This window comes from Gopherus flavomarginatus, chromosome 1 (genome assembly GCF_025201925.1).
Source record: "Gopherus flavomarginatus isolate rGopFla2 chromosome 1, rGopFla2.mat.asm, whole genome shotgun sequence".
Taxonomy (NCBI): Eukaryota; Metazoa; Chordata; order Testudines; family Testudinidae; genus Gopherus; species Gopherus flavomarginatus.
This window is the reverse complement of record NC_066617.1, coordinates 123537257-123558051: the sequence shown is the minus strand read 5'-3', so window position 1 is coordinate 123558051 and position 20795 is coordinate 123537257. Positions and strand designations below refer to the sequence as shown.

At 42.3% G+C, this 20795-nt stretch overlaps 1 protein-coding gene across 19 annotated transcripts in view; it reads right to left on the bottom strand.

Moving 5' to 3' along the window:
* The window catches only part of PLEKHA5 (pleckstrin homology domain containing A5), a 294700-nt gene that overhangs the window by 228332 nt on the left and 45573 nt on the right, over positions 1-20795 (bottom strand). The window contains exon 4 of one of the 19 annotated variants that reach the window (XM_050968118.1): positions 4071-4947. The exons of 17 other annotated variants lie outside the window; for them this stretch is intronic. In XM_050968118.1, coding sequence (XP_050824075.1) covers positions 4869-4947 — 79 coding nt within the window. In that variant the 3' untranslated portion in view covers positions 4071-4868. Of the gene's footprint in view, positions 1-4070; positions 4948-5782; positions 5997-20795 lie in introns of those variants that run through there. One more of the 19 variants, XM_050968128.1, reaches the window with a different exon arrangement.

Genomic DNA, 20795 nt, shown 5'->3' with positions numbered 1-20795 from the left:
GAATTGGGTTTGTTTTGTTTGGAAAAGAGAAGACTGAGAGGGGACATGATAGCAGTTTTCAGGTATCTAAAAGGGTGTCATCAGGAGGAGGAAGAAAACTTGTTCACCTTAGCCTCCAATGATAGAACAAGAAGCAATGGGCTTAAACTGCAGCAAGGGAGATTTAAGTTGGACATTAGGAAAAAGTTCCTAACTGTCAGGGTAGTTAAACACTGGAATAGATTGCCTAGGGAGGTTGTGGAATCTCCATCTCTGGAGATATTTAAGAGTAGGTTAGATAAATGTCTATTAGGGATGGTCTAGACAGTATTTGGTCCTGCCATGAAGGCAGGGGACTGGCCTCGATGACCTCTCGAGGTCCCTTCCAGTCCTAGAGTCTATGAGTCTATGAATATCCTTGGTCCACAGAATCAGAAAAGCATCTGTCAGGGAACCTGGGCTCAGACCTCCTCTGGAGTAAAAAGCTTGGCACTTCTGCTTTGAACTTGACACCACAATGTCTATATGGCAGTGACCCCATTCCTTGGGAAAGTGATGACAAATGGGGGTCCTTGATCTTGCATTTATGATTAAACAGGAAGTGTCTTCTCAGACTGTCTGCGAGGGAGTTCTGTAGGTCAGGTAAGTGGACAGCTGAGAAGGACATGTGATGTCTTATTGATCAGTTCCACAATCTGACTGCTTGACACAGGAGGGAGAAGGTATGAAGAGAACACCCTTGCAAAAGTTTCCTGGGTCTTTGCAGTATGACTTACGCAAGAGGAGTAAACTAGGACATTGTAAGAGTCATATCCCGGGGGTGTTTGCTTAGGGTGTATGCTGACCTCAGTCAGGCATGCATGCATCAAAAGGTATAGTCTACCATGTAACATTACAAGGGCACAAGATGCTATACGCCCCAATAAGGCCAGGCATGTCTTTGCTGTGGTGGTGGGCCGTGACTGTATTTATGCGTTCAGTGATGATAGGTTCTCGTATCTGTCCTTTAGAAGGAATGCTATAGCATTTGTGGAGTCTACGAATGCTCCAACGAACAGTATTAGGATGTACTACTCAGTGATGATTTTTAGATCCAAGTCTTGAAAGAGGTTGCTAATACCTTTTTAAAATATTCTCAGCACAGCAGAAAGGCCAAAAGGTAGGACTGGATATATTGGCAATGTCCATGGCCAACAACAAATCTTAGGCTTTGTCTACACTGGACTTTCATCGGTAAAACTTCTGTCATTCAGAGGTGTGGGGGGAAAAGACCACACATTCCCAAACGATAAAAAAGTTTTACCGACGAAAAGCACCCACGTGAACAGCGCTTTATCAGCGGGAGAGCTCTCCGCTAACAAGACTACTGCTGCTCGTTGGGGAGGATTTCTTTGGGGGGTGGGAGGTGTCAGTGGAAAAGCTTTCTCCTGCCAACAAAAAGTGGCTACACTGTGCACCTTTTAGTGACATGCCTGTAGTGGCATAGCTATATTCTGGGCTCTGAACATCTATTGTTTAATACAATTTAGGATAGAGGTTCCTTCTTGCTAAACACCTTGAGGCAATCCTTAACTTTGATACATATGCTTTTTCAGTTTAACAATACATTAGATACAGTATTTGAGATTACAGTATAACCCTATCTACCTAATAAATATTTGAAAACTGGGCTTTTTTTCAGAAGGATAACTATCTCAAAGTTAAACTGAAGTATGTTATATTTTCACATCTTGAAATCACAGCATATTGATATATCAGGGGTCATTCCTCTTATGACAACTGAATTGGACTCTAAATTCTGAAAGGAACTTGTTGAAATATCTAAATTTTAGAACCAAATCTTACCTCTGCAGAGTGGGGCAACAGGTATTTACTGACAGTGTGTGAGGCTTCAAAAGACTGAACTGCTGCACATAGGAAAAAGGGCATGATATAGTCCAAAGGGATATAACCAGGCCCTCTATGAACACATTGTCTGGCAGTCAGCCATTGGAGAAGGCACAGGCTACTACTGGAGTAGCAACAAGTGTTACCAAGCCCAAGAGCCCCCTAAACTACTGTGTGCAAAATGGTTCAAGAAACATGTACTCAGTCATTGCCACACAGATCTCAGAAGAACGAACTTGGAAAACATTTTATATGTTTAAATTTTTCCAGATTTCCAACTCAAGGCATAATAGATATGCCTGCAGAATACTGCATCCAGTTACCCAGTTTTCATGTGCAAAAGCTTAAAAAGAAGTCAGGCACGCAGCTCCCCATCATGTGCTCAATACCTTTTTGAACATGAAATACAGAGTTTTCTGAAGGCAGATACTTTAATATTTGGAATAGCAAGTTAATGGACATGAACCACTCTTTACAGTATCCGTCCTGATTTAGCCATAAAACTCTGAAGAGTTAAAACTGTAACAAAGACCTAGCTGTATACAGGCACAGGCATTTTTTTGACTGCATGTCAATTTCTGCTTAACAGGATTTTTTCCCCTCAAAACCATCTTATAGTATGTCATGAACTGCACATACCACATGACCACTGAAGGAAGCCAAGAGGACAAAAAAAGGCATACAGTAGAAACTTAGGGTACGTCTACACTATGGAATTACTATGATTTTTACAGAAATCGATTTTTGGAAACCGATTGTATAAAGTCGAGTGCATGCAGTCACAATAAGCACACTAATTCGGCAGTGTGCATCCATAGTACCGAGGCTAACGTCGACTTGCGGAGTGTTGCACTGTGGGTAGCTATCCCATAGTTCCCACAGTCTCTCCCGCCCACTGGAATTCTGGGTTGAGACCCCAATGCCTGATGGGGCAAAAAACATTGTTGTAGGTGGTTCCGGGTACATGTCATCAGGCTCCCTTCCCTTCCCTACTTCTGTGAAAGCAACGGCAGACAACTGTTCCGCGCCTTTTTTCCTGGGTTACCTGTGTGAACGCCATACCACGGTAAGCATGGAGCCCACTCAGCTCAGTGCAGCAGCCATGAACATTGTAAACACCTTGTGCATGATCGTGCAGTTTATGCTGAACCAGAACCTGCAAAACCAGGTGAGGAGGTAACAGCAGCACGGCGATGAGAGTGATGCGAACATGGACACAATTCTCTCAAACAGCGGGCCCTGGCACTTTGGAGATCATGGTGTTAATGGGGTAGGTTCATGCAACAGAATGCCGATTCTGGGCCCAAGAAACAAGCACACTGGTGAGATCGCATAGTGTTGCGGGTGTGGGACGATTCCCAGTAGCTGCAAAACTTTCGCATGAGTAAGGGCACTGTCATGGAACCTTGTGACTTGCTTTCCCTGCCCTGAAGTGCAAAGATACCAAAATGAGAGCAGCCCTCAAAGTTGAGAAGCGAGTGGCGATAGCCCTGTTGAACCTTACAATGCCAGACAGCTACCTGTCAGTTGGGAATCAATTTGGAGAGGGTAAATCTACTGTGGAGGCTGCTATGATACAAGTAGCCAAAGCAACCACTGAGCTACTGCTACTAAAGGTAGTGACTCTGGGATATGTCAGGTCATATTGGATAGCTTTGCTGTAATGGGGTTCCCTAACTGTGGTGGAGCGACAGATGGAACCTATATCCAGGGCAGCCAGTACATAAACCGCAAGGGGTACTTGTCAATGGTGCTGTAAGCGCTGGTGGATCACAAGGAACATTTCACCAACATCAACATGGGATGGCCGGGAAGGGTTCACGACACTCATGTCTTCAGGAACATTAGTCTGTTTAAACAGCTGCAGCAAGGGATTTACTTTCCAGACCATAAAATAACCATTGGGGATGTTGAAATGCCTATAGTTATCCTTGGGGACCCAGCCTACCCCTTAATGCCATGCCACATGAAGCCACACACAGGCAGCCTGGACAATAGTCAGGAGTTGTTCAACTGTAGGCTCAGCAAGTGCAGAATGGTGATAGAATATGCATTTGGACCTTTAAAGAGTCGCTGGTGCATTTTACTGACTCACTCAGACCTCAGTCAAATCAATATCTCCATTGCTATTGCTGCTTGCTGTGTGCTCCACAATCTCTGTGAGAGTAAAGGGGAGACCTTTATGATGGTGGGAGGCTGAGGCAAATCACCTGGCCACTGATTACACGCAGCCAGACACCAGGGCGATTAGAAGAGCACACCAAGAAGCGCTGCGCATCAGAGAAGCTTTGAAAACCAGTTTCATGACTGGCGAGGCTACAGTGTGACAGTTCTGTTTGTTCCTCCTTGATGAAAACCTGCCCCCTTGATTGACTCATTCCCTGTAAGCCACCCACCCTCCCCACTTCGATCACAGCTTGCTTGCAAAGGAAATAAAGTCACTATCATTTAAAAAACATGTATTCTTTATTAATTGATTATAAAAATAGGGAGAGAACTGACAAGGTAGCCCGGGTGGGGTGTGGGAGGAGAGAAGGAAGGAAAAGGCCACTTCAAAACTTGTTGAATGACAGCCTTTTGCTTGGGCTGTCCACTGGGGTGGAGTGGCAGGGTGCACCGAGCCTCTCCCCCCCGCCCGCCCCACACTCTTATGCATCTGAGTTGGGAGGCTATGGAACATGGGGAGGAGGGAGGGCGGTTAAACAGGGGTTGCAGCAGCACTCCGATCCTGCTGCCGTTCCTCAAGGGCCACCAGACGCCGGAGCATGTCTGTTTGATCCCGCAGTAGCCCCAGCATTGCATCCTGCCTTCTCTGATCTTCCTGCCACCACCTCTCATCTCGAGCGTCCCTCCTATCCTCGGGCTCGTCCCTCTTGTCCCCATGTTCGTCCCTCCTGTTCTCACTTTCGTTGGTCGCTTTCCTGTACTGTGATACTGTGTCCTTCCACTCATTCAGATGAGCTCTTTCACTGCGGGTCGATTGCATGATTTCAGAGAACACTTCATCCCACGTGCGTTTTTTTCACCACCTTATTTGAGATAGCCTTTGGGACGGAGGAGAGAGGTTTGAAAAATTTGCAGCTGCAGGAGGGAAAAAAGGGAAAGAAGTATTTTAAAAAGATACATTTTACAGAACAATGCGTGTACTCTTTCACGGTGAAGAACACTATTCACATTACATAGCACGTGATTTCGGTACAAGCTCGCATTTTGCATCTTAATATTGAGTGCCTGTGGCTTTGGTGTTAGAGATCACTGATGCAGGGCTGGGCAACGGAATTCGGCTTGCATGTAGCCATGGTAAGTCATTGTCTTTCAGCTTCTGCAACCTTCATAAAAGCAGCGCCCTCCTTTCCCATACCAAGCAAAGCCCATTGAGTGCTGTGGTTTTCGTGTTAACTTGCAGCAACAGAAACCAAGCTAACCCCCGCACCATATCCAGTTCTCTCGGATGATCATTTTACCCCTCTCCCCACTGCGAGGCTGGTACGAGGGAAGATCCCTGCTAGTCAAATGCAAACAGTTCAATGCCAATGCCCCCTCTCTTCCCCCCTACATACACACTTGGCTAACTGCAGGGAATGATTTCTTTTCAGCCACAAGCAAACAGCCCCACAGGAACAGCCACCTCTGTCCCCTTCATTAAAATTCCCGTATTTCCAACCAGGTTACCATGAACAATATCATTCTCCTGAGGATAACACAGCAAGATAAAGAATGGATGTTGCTTGAATGCCAGCAAATACCAGGACCATATGCTGTCATGCAATGATACCAGATTACTTGCTACTAGCATGGCGTGGTCAAGTGTCCTATCATGGATGACGGAATGAGGCTGCGTTGCCCAGAAACCTTCTGCAAAAGCTTTTGGAGTACCTCCAGGAGAGCTTCATGGAGATGTCCCTGGAGGATTTCCGCTCCATCCCCAGACACATTAACAGACTTTTCCAGTAGTTGTACTGGCAGTGAATGCATCCCAAGTCCTCAGGATAAATTCATCATTAAAAAAGTTTGCTTTTAAATCATGGTTTATACTTAAAAAAGGTACACTCACCTAAGGTCCCTTCCCTTCATGGTCCAGGATACCGCCTTGGGAGACTACTTCAGTCAGGCTGAGAAAAAGATCCTGGCTGTTGGAGAGAACGGTGTGCTGTGTGCTCTCCGCAAGCTCGTCCTCCTCATTACCATCTTCCCCGTCCACAAAATCCTCAGCCATGGCTGAGAGCATCCCCTCCTCGGAATCCATGGTCAGGGGTAGGGAGTCATGGTGGCCCCCCCTAGAATTGCATAAAGCTCAGCATAGAAGCGGCATGTCTGCAGCTCTGTACCGGATCGTTCGTTTGCTTTTTTGGTTTTCTGGTACACTTGCCTGAGCTCCTTAACTTCCACGCAGCAATGTAGCGAGTCTCTACGGTGTTCTCTCTCCATCATGCCCTTGGAGACTTTCAAATGTTTTGGCATTCCGTTTTTTGGAACGCAGTTCTTCTAGCACGAATTCCTATCCTCATACAGCGATCAGATCAAGTATCTCCCATACAGTCCATGCTGGAGCTCTTTTTCGATTCTCGGACTGCATGGTTACCTGTGCTGATCAGCTCTCCATGCTGGGCAAACAGGAAATGAAATTCAAAAGTTCCCGGGACTTTTCCTGTCTACCTGGCCAGTGCATCTGAGTTCAGATTGCTGTCCAGAGAGGTCACAATGGTGCACTGTGGGATAGGATAGCTCCTGGAGGCCAATACCATCGAATTGCATCTACACTAACCCTAATTCAAACTGGCAATGTCTGTTTCAGTGCTATTCCCCTCGTCAGGGAGGAGTACAGAAATCGATTTTAAGAGCCCTTTACATGGAAGTAAATGGCTTCGTTGTGCGGACGAGTGCAGGGTTAATTCGATTTAGCACTGCCAAATTTGACCTAAACGCGTATTGTAGACAAGGCCTTAGAGTTATGAACACCAGAGTTATAAAATGACCAGTCAACCAACTGCACATCATTTGAAAATGGAAATACAATCAGGCAGCAGCAAAGACCAAAAAAGCAAACACTGTACAGTATTGTGTTGAAAGTATACTACTGAAAAAAGAAGCATTTTTCTTCTGCATAGCAAAATTTCAAAGCTGTATTAAGTCAATGTTCAGTTGTAAACTTTTGAAAGAACAGTAACGAGTTCTTCAAAATTATGAACATTTCAGAGCTACAACCTCCATTCCCAAGGTGTTCGTAACTCTGAGGTTCTACTGCACATAAAATTGTTGAAATTCAATGAGATGGATAACCCACTTCAAAGTACAAAAAAAATACACCATCACTTTCCCTAATCTGTAACCAAAACTGCGGCTGCCTCTCTTGCCACCTAAACACATGAGAGTTTGGAGGCAAGAAACCTGCAGAGTTGTTTCTCACCTACGCTATATTAGCCAGACAACTTGGGCTGCAAGGTCACCAAAAGACTCAAGATCCCTTAGAGAAAGTAATCAAACTAACATTTGGATGCGGGGGAGGGAAGGGAGGAACTGATATTGATACAGCTCAATGAATAGGATGATTATGTGCACTACAATCTTAACTGTTAAACTCAGAATGTAACATGATGCTTCAAAGTCTTTTTGTCAGACCAAAAATACCAACTAACATTAGTTTTGTGGCACCTTATAGACTAACAGATGTATTGGAGCATAAGCTTTCGTGGGTGAATACCCACTTTGTCGGATGCATGCATGAAAGCTTATGCTCCCAATATGTCTGTTAGTCTATAAGGTGCCACAAGACTCTGTCACTTTTTACAGATCCAGATTAACACGGCTAGTCCTCTGATACTTAACATTAGTTTAACATAAATGCTCTAGGAATTATTCTGGGGAAATTCTAAGCATTTGTTATAAGGAGATCTGACTAGATCAGAGGTTCTCAAACTTTATTGCACCGTGACTCCCTTCTGACAATAAAAATTACTACATAACCCCAAGATGAAGGACTGAATCCTGAGCACAATCGAGCCCCTCCACCCGGGCCTGTAACCTGAGCCCCACCACACAGGGCTGAAGCTTCAGCCCCAGGTAGTGGGGCTCAGGCTTGGGTCCTGGGCCCCAGCAAGTCTAAGTCAGCCCTGGAAACCCCATTTTAATGGGGTCCCAACCCACAGTTTGAGAATCACTGGACTAGATTTATAAACTTCATGAAAGTACATAGCACAAACCAAGGCAAATCAGTCTAGTAACTCTAAGTCATCCTTGTGAAATTGTCTAACACTTGCCAACTAAGGCATAAAGACTGCTCTCCTGAAAAAAACTAATCTTTCAGTCGCCCATCCAGGAAAATAACCGATCCTGAACGAACAGTTTTGCAATGTTGTTCTAGGCTACTACAATAAAAAAAATATATTTAGTACAGCTTATCCAACTATATTTAAGAAACTAGCATCAAGATTTGCAGTAGAGAAGGTATCATTTCAACTATGAAATTTGTTTAACTATTAAAAAAAACTTATTTAAAAACGAATTTGACTGTATCATTGTAAACAGAAAGGTAATACTTGTGACTTTTCAGGATGGAAATGTTAAAAAGACCAATCTAGCCTCTTGCTTCAAACCAAAAGCTAAGGGTTCTGAAGATAGGAGGAAGGACTTTATATAGTCCTTCACTTTCATACTTGATCATAACACATGACAAAGGCAAAAAAGCATTAAATACTGGTGTCACTTAGGTCTATTTGGTCCATTATCCTGATTTTATCCCTAACCGGACCAAGCAAATTTTGCATTTCTGTAACCATGTATCATATTGTTTAGGTGTCTATTAGTTCTAAATATATATCTGAAAGCTACTAAAAGTATTTAATTGACTGAGAGGTGCACAGAAGCATGAGAAATTGTTTACGCTATCATCCCAGTAAGCAGTACTTCATTAACCTTCATCACCTTTAGCAGTACATATCAAATGACTACTGAACAAAGCAGAATATTCTGAACTTTAGCTACTGCAAACATTTCTAGCTCTCTCCCCATTTTATATCCCACAGCATCCACCTCCAATAAATTAGAGGAGCAGGTAACTGGCTTTAACCGTACAAAATTCCCCAAATTGGTGAAATCATGGATTTCATTATTTTGATTTCACTAAGCTTGCCTACGGAGGAACAAAGTGTGTTTTCAAATAAACCAATAGAATAAAAATGAGAATTTAAAACAATAAAACTAGTTGGGATATAAAAGCAGTGACTTTGAAAACATACAAAAAAAACTGTCAATTCTTATAGGATAGGTTCCTGGGACACCTGGGATTTTAGCAGATCTTCCAACAGCAGCATAATGCACAAGTGGCATCAGAAAAATATATGAGAATGGAAGTTGGCTAGCCACAACAGGATTGAGTGCCATGTGGCCTACCATTTACCGTGGCCAATATACCTTAAAGTGAGGGCTTCCATCACATATTGCTGAATACTATGGAATTGTTAGTTCTATTTAAAATGTCACCTACAACAAAAGTTTCCAGCCAGGAATAGGTCTATTTAGTACTCTCAAAATAAGACAAAAGGAAATGGTTACATATGGCAATGCTTAAGGATCCAGTTACAAGTTTTATTCAGGGAGATCAATTCAAAGGCAAGTGTAAATACTAACAAGACTGACCTACTTCAAGGACATAAAATTAGCAAATTATCAATGGTGAAGCAATCAGCAGTTTAGCTAAACTGTTTGCAAGGAAGTTCTCATGACATTTCTGAAAGTCAATTAACTACAGAGGCTCAAGTAATCATTATATGGAATGTTACTTGATGCACTACTGCCGGACAACTTTCTGTTAGCCTAAGGATTTCTTACCTGATGGATATTTTTCATTATTTGTCTTTTAATTGGATCACATTCATCTGTAAAATACATACACCTGATGTGGGTGGATGCTTAGTCTCTTGCAATTATAGAAGTTTCAAGCATCAACTTTAGGGTGAGAGGCTTTCTAGAGCGATAGAAATAATTGTAGTGCAAATAGTGCAATCCAGCAAAAGGTAGAGTTTGCTAACCTGATTATTTCATATTCAGTTGAACTTTTCAGCCAAGTATGATGAAAGCTTGATAGCAGTCAATACTGGAGTTCAGTGTTTAGATTATGCAGCCTGGGTTGATTAGTTTCTTTATTATGCAGAATATGTCTGCTGACTGTAATTTTGCCACAGCAATGGTGGTGAATTAGATTTGAACAAATAATTTTACAAATAAGATGTTTGTCATTTTGAAGTAATATCCTTGGAGAATAAGTGATAGCATAATAACCACCAAGCAAATACAATTTTTAGTTAAAGTTGTTTTTCCAAATTACTATTTGATGAAATATTTTACATTTTGCAAACAAAACCAATTAGAAAAGATTCTCCTCATTACATTTTTTAAACTAAGTGTTGTTCAGTACAGATATATTTACAGCCAGTTTCTGAAGCAAACTGTAATGTTCCAAAGACCATCATCTTAAGGTTATAATGTCTACAGAATCATAAATGCTCATGATACTTTATAAATAAAAAGACTGCCCTTGGTCAGATCTTAAATTCTAATTATATTCAGAGTTTCATTCAGTTACAAACTATAATGTTCTGATGAAATCTAAACTCCTTTATCTCGTGCAAGTGGAGTACTTGAACACACTAAAAGGACTGATTAGAAATACGCTCAGTTAAGTGCATATGACAAAATAGGAAAGCAGGAAGACCTAGTAACAAGCAGTAGTGCACCACAATTCCACATGGGGGAATCCAAGTCTAAGATTATCATTGACTCCAAGGCTGGAAAATTGAGGCAAGATACTGAGAGCAAGTCTTGAGTGGCATCTCTCTGGTCAGCCGAGGTGTCACATTAATCTGGTGCAAGGGGCAGGTTACAGAAGAGAGAATTTACATTCACTGGTATTCAGCTGGTTAGAGGATCAGCAAAATTCATTTGGGGGTTGGGAGGAATCCACAGGGATCCTAGAGTAGCAGTGGACAGACTGACATATGAGGGACAAAAATATTAGGAGAATTAAACACACTTTCCCCGATGCCAGAAAATGTTTAGTCAGTAAACTGAACAATTCTGTTTCCTGAAAAATTTAACCATTATGCTAGAAATTTATTATTTCAAAGTTCATTGTTGAAATGGTCACTCAAGAGATAGAATGCTAAAGAAGTTCTCTGGATATTATTTCATTTGGACATCATGCTAGTAGGTATTCAAGAAACATTTTCTCATTAGTTAAGAGAAATAGCTCTGGGGAAAAAGTACTTCAAAGCAAAACTACCCAAAAAACATTTCAAATGTTTAAAATTAATTTAAGTTCAAGCTGACTAGAAGTGGCTAAATGTATGTTGCTGCATATTTTCCATTTATACTTTTAAGAATGAACCAGAGTTGCCTCCCTACTACAAAAAACACCTTTGCAGTCCACCTCTTAATAAAACAAAAAACTTTCAACCGTGTCAGTCCATCCTCACCCAAGATTCTGAAACAGAAAAGCATGACCACTAAATTGAGACTTCTGTATAACAATTTTATCTGCCAACAAAAACGTTATCAAATTTGGAATTAAACATTTAATTGAAATTTTTATATAAATTACTACTTAACTCATGTGCATACAATATAGCATATCAAATATATACATACACTTAATAGTAATAATTGAACCCTTACTAAACTAAGTTTTTATTAAAAACTGCAGAAAGTCCCTAAATCTCATCACTTCCCACTGTCCTCTGAATCTATAAAGTGTTAACATTTAAACAGGGAAAAGTGTGTCGTGTATATATAAGTTTATGTCCATAGGAAGGAAAAATGCAAGCTTGTTTAGAGAGTTTATTTTCAGGAAAAAAAATACAACAACATGAGGCTACAAAAACAAGGATGAATTTTCCAAGTACTTCGCACGCTTTATATGCGGAGAATAAGTTTAACAAGTTTATACAAGGAAAAGCACCAACTCCAGTAAGTAATTAATGTTAAAACTTATATCATTGGAGTCAAAATACCTGTTTTAATTACTCTACAGAGAGTCTACATACAAATATGTTCAGATCTAAAATGTACCTTTTCCCTGAATGTTTGGCACGCACTTCTGAATACAGTAATTTTAATGTCTTTACATCCCTGACAAGAAGTTCATTGACAAAATAGGCCTGTTTGTATATATTTCACAAGTTTTTAGCTACTGTTTTAGAATTTAGACTTTTGGTGAACATTAAAATATGGCACTGTTCTCATACAACAAAAGCTAGGAACCCCATATATTTTTAAGTATTAACAGGAAAAACAAACTAATGAGGACTATTTAGCAAAAGCAAAATATGAAGATAAATGTTGTCAAAAGGCAGCACTATAGGCCAAGAGATAATAGCAGTAGCTTTAGTTATGGATCTATTTCATTCTAACATACAGCAGGCTGGAAATAGAATTGAAACTTATTTTTAGAATGGAAACGTGAAGTTTTCAAGCAAAGGAAGAAAAAAGCTTAGTATCCTATTCTGAAGGCATTCTTCTCACTTGCTGTTGGCAGCAGCTGGGGTTTCCTCTGGCATAGAGAAATTTTCTGACAACAAAACTGGCCAAAGGGATGTGTCAAGTGCAGAGAAGACCATACTGCATTTTAGCGATCCTTGATAGTATAATGGCTCCTAGAGAATCATTACAAGCTGGTTTAAGTTACAGTGACCTTGCAAAAGTTATAATTTGCACCAAGGGCTGGTTTGGTTCCTGGTCAGAGACAAGAACAAAAGAAGCAGTGGCTTATGCCACTTTAGCCTCTCTGCTCTTCAACTGTACCTAGCTCTACTTCATGGAAACGGGGGATTGAACCCATATTTTTCAAAGACTGAGTTGCCAGAACTTGTGTTTGCTTTTTTGCTTAAATGCAGCTTATATTTTTAATTAAAAAAACACAATCCTATTTCAAAGCAATGACTGAGTCAGTTTTGATAGTAAATATTGAAACATGATATATTGCATCAATCTGTCAAGTATCAGAGGGGTAGCCGTGTTAGTCTGGATCTGTAAAAGCAGCAAAGAGTCCTGTGGCACCTTATAGACTAACAGACGTTTTGGAGCATGAGCTTTCGTGGGTGAATACCCACTTCTGAAGAATACCCATGCATCTGAAGAAGTGGGTATTCACCCACGAAAGCTCATGCTCCAAAACGTCTGTTAGTCTATAAGGTGCCACAGGATTCTTTGCTGCTGCATCAATCTGGTATCTCTATGTGGGTGCTGGGAGAACAGGCTCCTTCGACACCCAAAACATACAGCTATTTCATATTTTTGCTCTGCGTACCATGTCTAAAAGGACTGTGCTAGCTACAAACATGCTTAAATACAACTGAAGTTAGTGGCTTCCCCCACCGCCATCCCCCAAGCTAAATCCATCCTTCCTTGGGATTCCATAAGACAGCTATTCCAGCCAAGACCTTGATAGCTAACTACCTTTAGGAATGAGTGAGAATTTCAGAGACTGACAGTCCAGGACTTCGAACTACCATGATAGAGAAGCTCCATAACTAGGGTTTGTAGAAGAAAACTCTTATAGCACTTTTTTTTTTAAATTGCAGTAAAACAGTTTGCATGCATTTATCAGGAACTTCAACTTGTGTATTATAAATTAAACCAGAGTACCATTCAACTGACAGGTAATCTTAAAACATATTTGAGGAGATTGACAAGTAGCCAGTTTGTCTAACAGTAATAGCCTACTGTAGCTTACAAACTATTAAAACAAGGACCTGAAATATATTTTCAGCATTTGAAATTACTGCAGAGGCATATTAATATTTATTTATTTCATTGCTTTGTCTCTGAAAGACAAGATGTTTGTGCATTAGCTATTAACAGGTTAATTTCAGGTAATTAATTCTATTAATGTTTTAGTAATAATTAGTTGTCTACAAATAGACAAACATGACTAGAAACGATATATGAAATATGCATGTCTAGCATGTTCAGGTTTAACATCTCCTTTGAGAATACTTGGGTAGAGTGTAAGCATCATTTGCACTAAAGTGCTTTATGTTAACATCCTTTTAAAAACTACAGCCCTTCCTACATTCCCACTCTTACACCATTCCACCTATTCTTTTCATTTCAATAGTGTCCCTCTGACACTTTACACATGAATGTTTAGTACCGACATGGGCAAACTATGGCCCGCGGGCCACATCCAGCCCGTGGGACCATCCTGCCTGGCCCCTGAGCTCCTAGCCAGGGATCCTAGTCCCCAGCCCCTCTCCCACAGCCATGCCACCGCATGGGACGCACTCTGGCCTGCCGCTCCCGCTGGGCAGGGTGGGGAGTGCAGCTGGCTCTGGTCAGGTGTCCCAGCTGCGAGCACCTGCTGCTGGTAAGGGGGCGGGAGGGTTGGGTAAGGGAGCAGGGGGTCCTGTGGGGCAGTTAGGGAGGAGGGGGTAGTTGGATGGGGTGGAGATTGGGAGTATATGTCAGGGGATGGGGAACACGGAGGGTTGGGAGTGGGAGTCCCAGGGGGCCTATCGGGGGTGTGGGGGTATGTATAGGGGTCAGGAGAGCAGTCAGGGGACAGGGAGCAGGATCCCAGGGGACAGTTAGGGGTGGGGGGTCCTGGGAGGGGGTGGTCAGGGGACAAGGAGCAGAGGGCGGTTGGATAAGGAGTTCAAGTCCTGAGGGAGCTGTCAGGGGACGGGGTTTAGATAGAGGTCAGGGCAGTCAGGGGACAGGAAGCAGGGGGCTGGATAGGGGGTGGTCAGGGGACAAGGAGTGGTGAGGTTGGATGAGTTGGGGATTATGAGGGGGCCAGTGGTAGGGGTTTGGTAGGGGGCAGGTGCCAGGCTGTTTGGGGAGGCACAGCCTTCCCTACCCAGCCCTCCATACAGTTGCGCAACACCGACGTGGCCCTGGGGCCAAAAAGTTCACCCAGCCCTGGTTTAGCAGAACCTCAGTGTTATGAGCACGACTGGAATGGAGGTTGTTCGTAACTCTGAAATATTCATAACTCTGAATAAAATTTTATGGTTGTTCTTTCAAAAGTTTACAGCTGAACATTGACTTAATACAGCTTTGAAACATTACTATGCTGAATAAATATGCTGCTTTCCTCTGTTTTAATAGTTTACATTTAACAATACTGTACTGTTTGGGGGGCCGGGCTGGCTAAGTCTCTGCTGCTGACAGATTGCATACTTCCAGCTCCAAATGAGGTGTGCTGTTAACTCTGGTGTTCGTAACTGAGGTTCTACTGTAACTACCTTCTCTTCTCCTACCTTCCCCTTTTGGGCCCTCCCTACGCCTGTCCTCATACTTTTCTAAGTTTATTTGGGCTAGCGGTGGTCCTCTTCCCACAACACACAGTCAATCTGTGGAACTCCTTGCCAGAGTATCTTGTGAAGGCCAGTCTATAACAGGGTTCAAAAAGAACTAGTTAAGTTCATGGAGGATAGTCCATCAATGGCGATTAGGCAGGATGGTGTCCCTAGCCTCCGTTTGCCAGAAGTTGGGAATGGATCACTTGATGATGACCTGTTCTGTTCATTCCCTCTGGGACACCTGGCATTGGCCACTGTTGGAAGACAGGATACTGGGCTAAATGGATCTTTGGTCTGACCCAGTATGGCCGTTCTTATGGATACTGACTGGATACAATAGGAATCTCTGGCATGACAGATTTTTCTGAGAATCATCTGATTTAGGCACTTTCTACCCTGCAAAGTTGACCGTTTTGAATCAGTTTTTAAAAACCTGTTGGATACTAGGGGCTTGTCTATATGAACACCTAGCTCAGAGCAAGCTGGGCTGTGCATCTACCCTGCACTAGCTGGCCACGTGGTCTCGGCTGACACACATTAAACAGTCTGTTAGTGCACTCTGATCTAATCTGCTTTGAAACGCGACAAGATCAAAAGCACAAGAACAAATGTGCATGAGCGGAGTCCATGGGAAAGTTAGGGTATGTCTACATCTACAATTTTGCAGCGCTGGTTGTTACAGCTGTATTAGTACAGCTGTATAGGGCCAGCGCTGCAGAGTGGCCACACTTACAGCAACCAGCGCTGCAAGTGGTGTTAGATGTGGCCACACTGCAGCGCTGTTGGGCGGCTTCAAGGGGGGCTCGGGGAACGCGAGAGCAAACCGGGGAAGGAGACCTGCTTCCCCGCGGTTTGCTCTCGCATTCCCCGAACCCCCGAGCAAGCAGGTCTCCTTCCCCGCGGTTTGCTCTCGCGTTCCCCGAACCCCCGAGCAAGCAGATCTCCTTCCCCGCGGTTTGCTCTCGCGTTCCCCGAACCCCCGAGCAAGCAGATCTCCTTCCCCGCGGTTTGCTCTCGCGTTCCCCGAACCCCCCTGCAAACGGCGGGAAAGGAGACCTGCTTGCTCGGGGGTGCGGGGAAGGAGACCTGCTTGCACGGGGGTTCGGGGAACGCGAGAGCAAACCGGGGAAGGAGACCTGCTTCCCCGCGGTTTGCTCTCGCGTTCCCCGAACCCTCGAGCAAGCAGACCTCCTTCCCCGTGGTTTGCTCTCACGTTCCCCGAACCCCCCTGCAAACCGCTGGGAAGGAGACCCGCTTGGGGGGGGGATTCGGAGAACACCGGAGCAAACCGCGGGGAAGGAGACCTGCTTGATTACCAGAGAGGCTTCCTCAGGTATGCTGGGATACCTGCTTATTCCACGGAGGTCAAGAAAAGCACTGGTAAGTGTCTACACTTGATTACCAGCGCTGGATCACCAGCGCTGGATCCTCTACACCCGAGACAAAACAGGAGTACGGCCAGCGCTGCAAACAGGGAGTTGCAGCGCTGGTGATGCCCTGCAGATGTGTACACCTCCTAAGTTGCAGCGCTGTAACCCCCTCACCAGCGCTGCAACTTTGTGATGTAGACAAGCCCTTAGTGTGCAGCTGGCTCAGGCAGAGGAGATTCACTCCCCAGTTCAGCCATAACTAAACGTTTGTGTGGACAACCCAAGACTGAGTTTGATTCTTTCCTAATGGCAAAAACTATTTGGGAAGCTCAAGAATTATGCCTCATCCACACAAATGAAACAATATAGTCAATTCTGAAAGTGAACTGCATAGTGAGAAGAACCAGCCTGGAACCAGCCCAAGTACAAAACTCAAAACTGTCAAAGAACACTGATTTGACAGTGGTAAGGATTACTAAAAAGTAGTGCCAATTTTAAGACCCTGAATCCCTCACCCTGACCCATTCTAATACACTATTTGGCCTTAGATGGCCTTTATAAAGCTTTCCAATGTAAACTGGCTAATGAAATTTGTCAACACTATCCTTTCTTGTTTGTGCTGAAAACAGAATGTATACAATCACAGAAGTACAAATGGAAGTACGCAGCCACAAAGCTCAGAAGGCTGAACTTTGTGCTTTAATGAAATGGTGTCTCTCTCAAGAAGCACCTTATTCCTAGTTGAACCTCTCTAATTTTCCTGCCCTGACCACGAAGATGAATGAAAAGGATTTCTTGCAAAACACAAAATCTAGACATTCTTAAACACTATACTCTGCCTCTTTTTTACATTGCTATATTCTTCAATCTCTTCACTGTAGCAATGACCAAACTTTAACACAGACTTCACCTATTTCCTTCTTTAGATAGGCTACATATTAAAGCCAAGACACATTTTCTACTTATGTATGAACAAGTGAAAGGAAGCATTTCTAAAAATGGTACAAAGTTAAAGGCATCTGCCCATTGTCCTCGTACATAAACGAATTCCTAGTATCCAACCCCCCCAAATCACGATTTAAAGACGATTCAAATCAAATATCACAATAAGGAATTCACTCTACTTTGGGCCTGGAGCAATGCAAGTCTGAGATAGAAGATCCTTGGCAATGCTGTTAAGCACTATAGCACTGCCCTCCCACTCCCCTTCACTCACACAGTTCTAGAGAAATGCATTACTTCTCAAGAAACCAAAAAGTAAACAAATATCATCAGTACAGTTTGCATAACCCCAGACAAATCAAGAACAGTTACAAAGGTGAGTAACCGTCTTTTTCTTCTTCGAGTGATTGCTCATATCCATTCCAGTTAGGTGTGCACGCGCCACGTGCACGTTCGTCGGAAGACTTTTTACCTTAGCAACACTCGGTGGGTCGGCTGGGCGCCCCCTGGAGTGGCGCTGCTATGGCACCGGATATATACCCCAGCCGACCCAGCCACTCTTCAGTTCCTTCTTACCGCCCGTGTCAAAGCATAAACATGCTAGGAAGAAAAAGCAAAGCTGCATCGCTTTATTATCAGGTACTCCTTTAGGCTTAAAAACAAGTTATTCCTGTTGGACACACAAGCCATAAAAATGTATGGCTTAGCAAGGAAGCACATACATTTGCTAAGTAATGGTGAACAACAAGGATGTTTATATTTTCCTTCTGTGCTGCCCGTGTCTGTTTATAGGCTAACAAGGATAATTCACAAACAGCCAAGTAGTTTAAATAATTTTATTTTCGTAGACTAAAAGTTTATTTCAACATTGTTCATGCATCTTAAGTATGGAGAAGAGGAATAAATAGCAGTAAAAAGCTGAAGATGTGTTAAAATCTGAATCAAGTATCAGAACAAAGCAAAAGAAGCATTCAACTAGTTATCCAATCTAACAATGTTTGACTGGTATACTGTATTACACTGCTATATATACTTTAAGGAGCAGATCCTCAACTGGTAAAGCTCTGACTTAATGGAGCTATGACAATTTACAACAGCTAAGGATCTGCACCCAGGAACTGCAGTTTGCATACACAGCAAATTGTGCAATAGGTAAATAATCTTACCAGTGACTGTACCTTTGACCCTTGAGGGGCAACTCCCTGTAGCTCCACTATGCAACTGAACGCAGAAGTAACAAATAAAGCTTCAAGTCTGACAGTAATCTTATTTTTCAGGGATATATACTCCATTGTCTGACTGACAAAGTGCAGATAAAATGAAGCAATTAAAACCAATGAAATATTACACTTGGTTCTGAGCACATTCTGTTATTCACTAAAAGGGAAACTGAATCATAGCATAATAAACAGAGGTATCACTATCAAAATTTCCGCCATTTCACAATGTAATTGTTTAACTTGAAATAGGTTAATTTTAAGAAAGAAAAAATACTTAATCTAGAACACCAATTTCAAGTTTTAGGCCTAAATTTACCATAACCTATTAAAACCAATTAAATAAATAAAATAAGCACTATGTTTGCTGTCAAAGTTTTAAAGAAAGTCAAACCACTGAACTGGTGAACATCACTGCCTAAATACTTGCAACTTGAATTTGCTGAAGCACTAATCCAGCTTTTGACAGAGTAGCTTCTCTTCAAGGTGCAGAGAATACTTCCTCTATTTTAGTTTATTCAACTTATTCAGTTCAATGATTAAGTCATTCTAACATGAGAAAATGAATAAGTTGAAAACGCAAGAAAACGTGTTTTCCTCTTCCAATTTATTAATAAAAACTAGGTGTCAGAACGAAATCTACTAAACCTAAAATCACGAAGGATATAGAGACCATAAACGATCGGTTCAGTACAGTAACTACAAATACATAAGAACGGCCATATGGTCAGACCAAAGGTCCATCTAGCCCAGTGTCCTGTCTTCTGACAGCAGCCAATGCCAGGTGCCCCAGAAGAATGAACAGAACAGGTAATGAAGTGATCCATCCCCTGTTACTCATTCCCAGCTTCTGGCAAACAGAGGTTAGAGCCTGCCTAATAGCCATTAATGGACTTATCCTCCATGAATTTATTTAGTTCTTTTTTTAAGTAGATACTTGATACTTCCTTTATAAATCAGTCTAAGCTGCAAAACAGGTTTTGATTCCCTTCCTCACTCCCCCAATGCAGCCAGCATATTTAAGGTAGTTTTATTTAATAAACAATTTTAAAAGCTAGTTTTGCACATTAATTGAATTTCCATCAAAATCCAACCTCACACAAGGCACAAGTAAAAAATTAATCTAGTAAATGAGAAATGCACCATTTCACCATTTAACAAAGTAAAAATTAAGAATCTGAATAAATGTCCGTTAAGCTATATATCATCTTAAATAAATGTATACATACACAATATTCTCCTGGTTAGCAAAAAGAAGTACCAAATTTAGTAAAAGCTTAATGGGTCACCAACCAACAACTTTTTTTGTGTGTGTGTGTGTGTGTGTTTAGGAAAATAGCTAAAAAATACAAAGGCAAAACAAGATTAAATCAAAGATGAAATATATAATTTCCTGCTCACTGATTTAAATCATGCTTAAAATTAGGATTGCCACCCGGCTGGTTTTTACCCGCCTACATCTAAAAAGATACAGTGTGCCTTTTTGGCTGTGCATGCAACAATCCTGTAATACCAGCCAGGCACATCTCTGTAGGGAGATTTGCCAGCCCGCAGGTTTCACTTTGAGCTAAGCCCTCACCTGCTGAAACCAAGGCAGCTCCTCTCAGAGCCAGAAACCAGGAAGTAGAACAGACCTGAGACTCACCAGCAGGGAAAGGGTAAGAAGCAGGGCTCCTGGCTGGGACAGTAGGGAGTGACTCCTTGAGGACTTTGGGAAGCGAGATGGACATGAGGCTTGCATGGTCAGTACTAGGACTCTTTATTTGGAATGGGGTGGTTGGTGCGTGGCCAATTATTCATCTCAGTGGTGGCAACCCTACTTGAAATAAGTGATTTAAACCACTTTGATTTAACTTGCTCCGGCCTGCTTGGAAGCTTTAAAAACAAAATAATCAAACTTGCCCATCACTGTTTTGGACACAGAGCACCAATTCTGTTATAATTAAGGCTGAGCATCACTGTCTGTTTAAAACAGGGGTCGTCAATCTTTCAGAAGTGGTGTGCCGAGTCTTCATTTATTCACTCTGATTTAATTTTTGCATGCCAGTAATATAATTTCACGTTTTTAGAAGGTCTCTTTCTATAAGTCTATAATATATAACTAA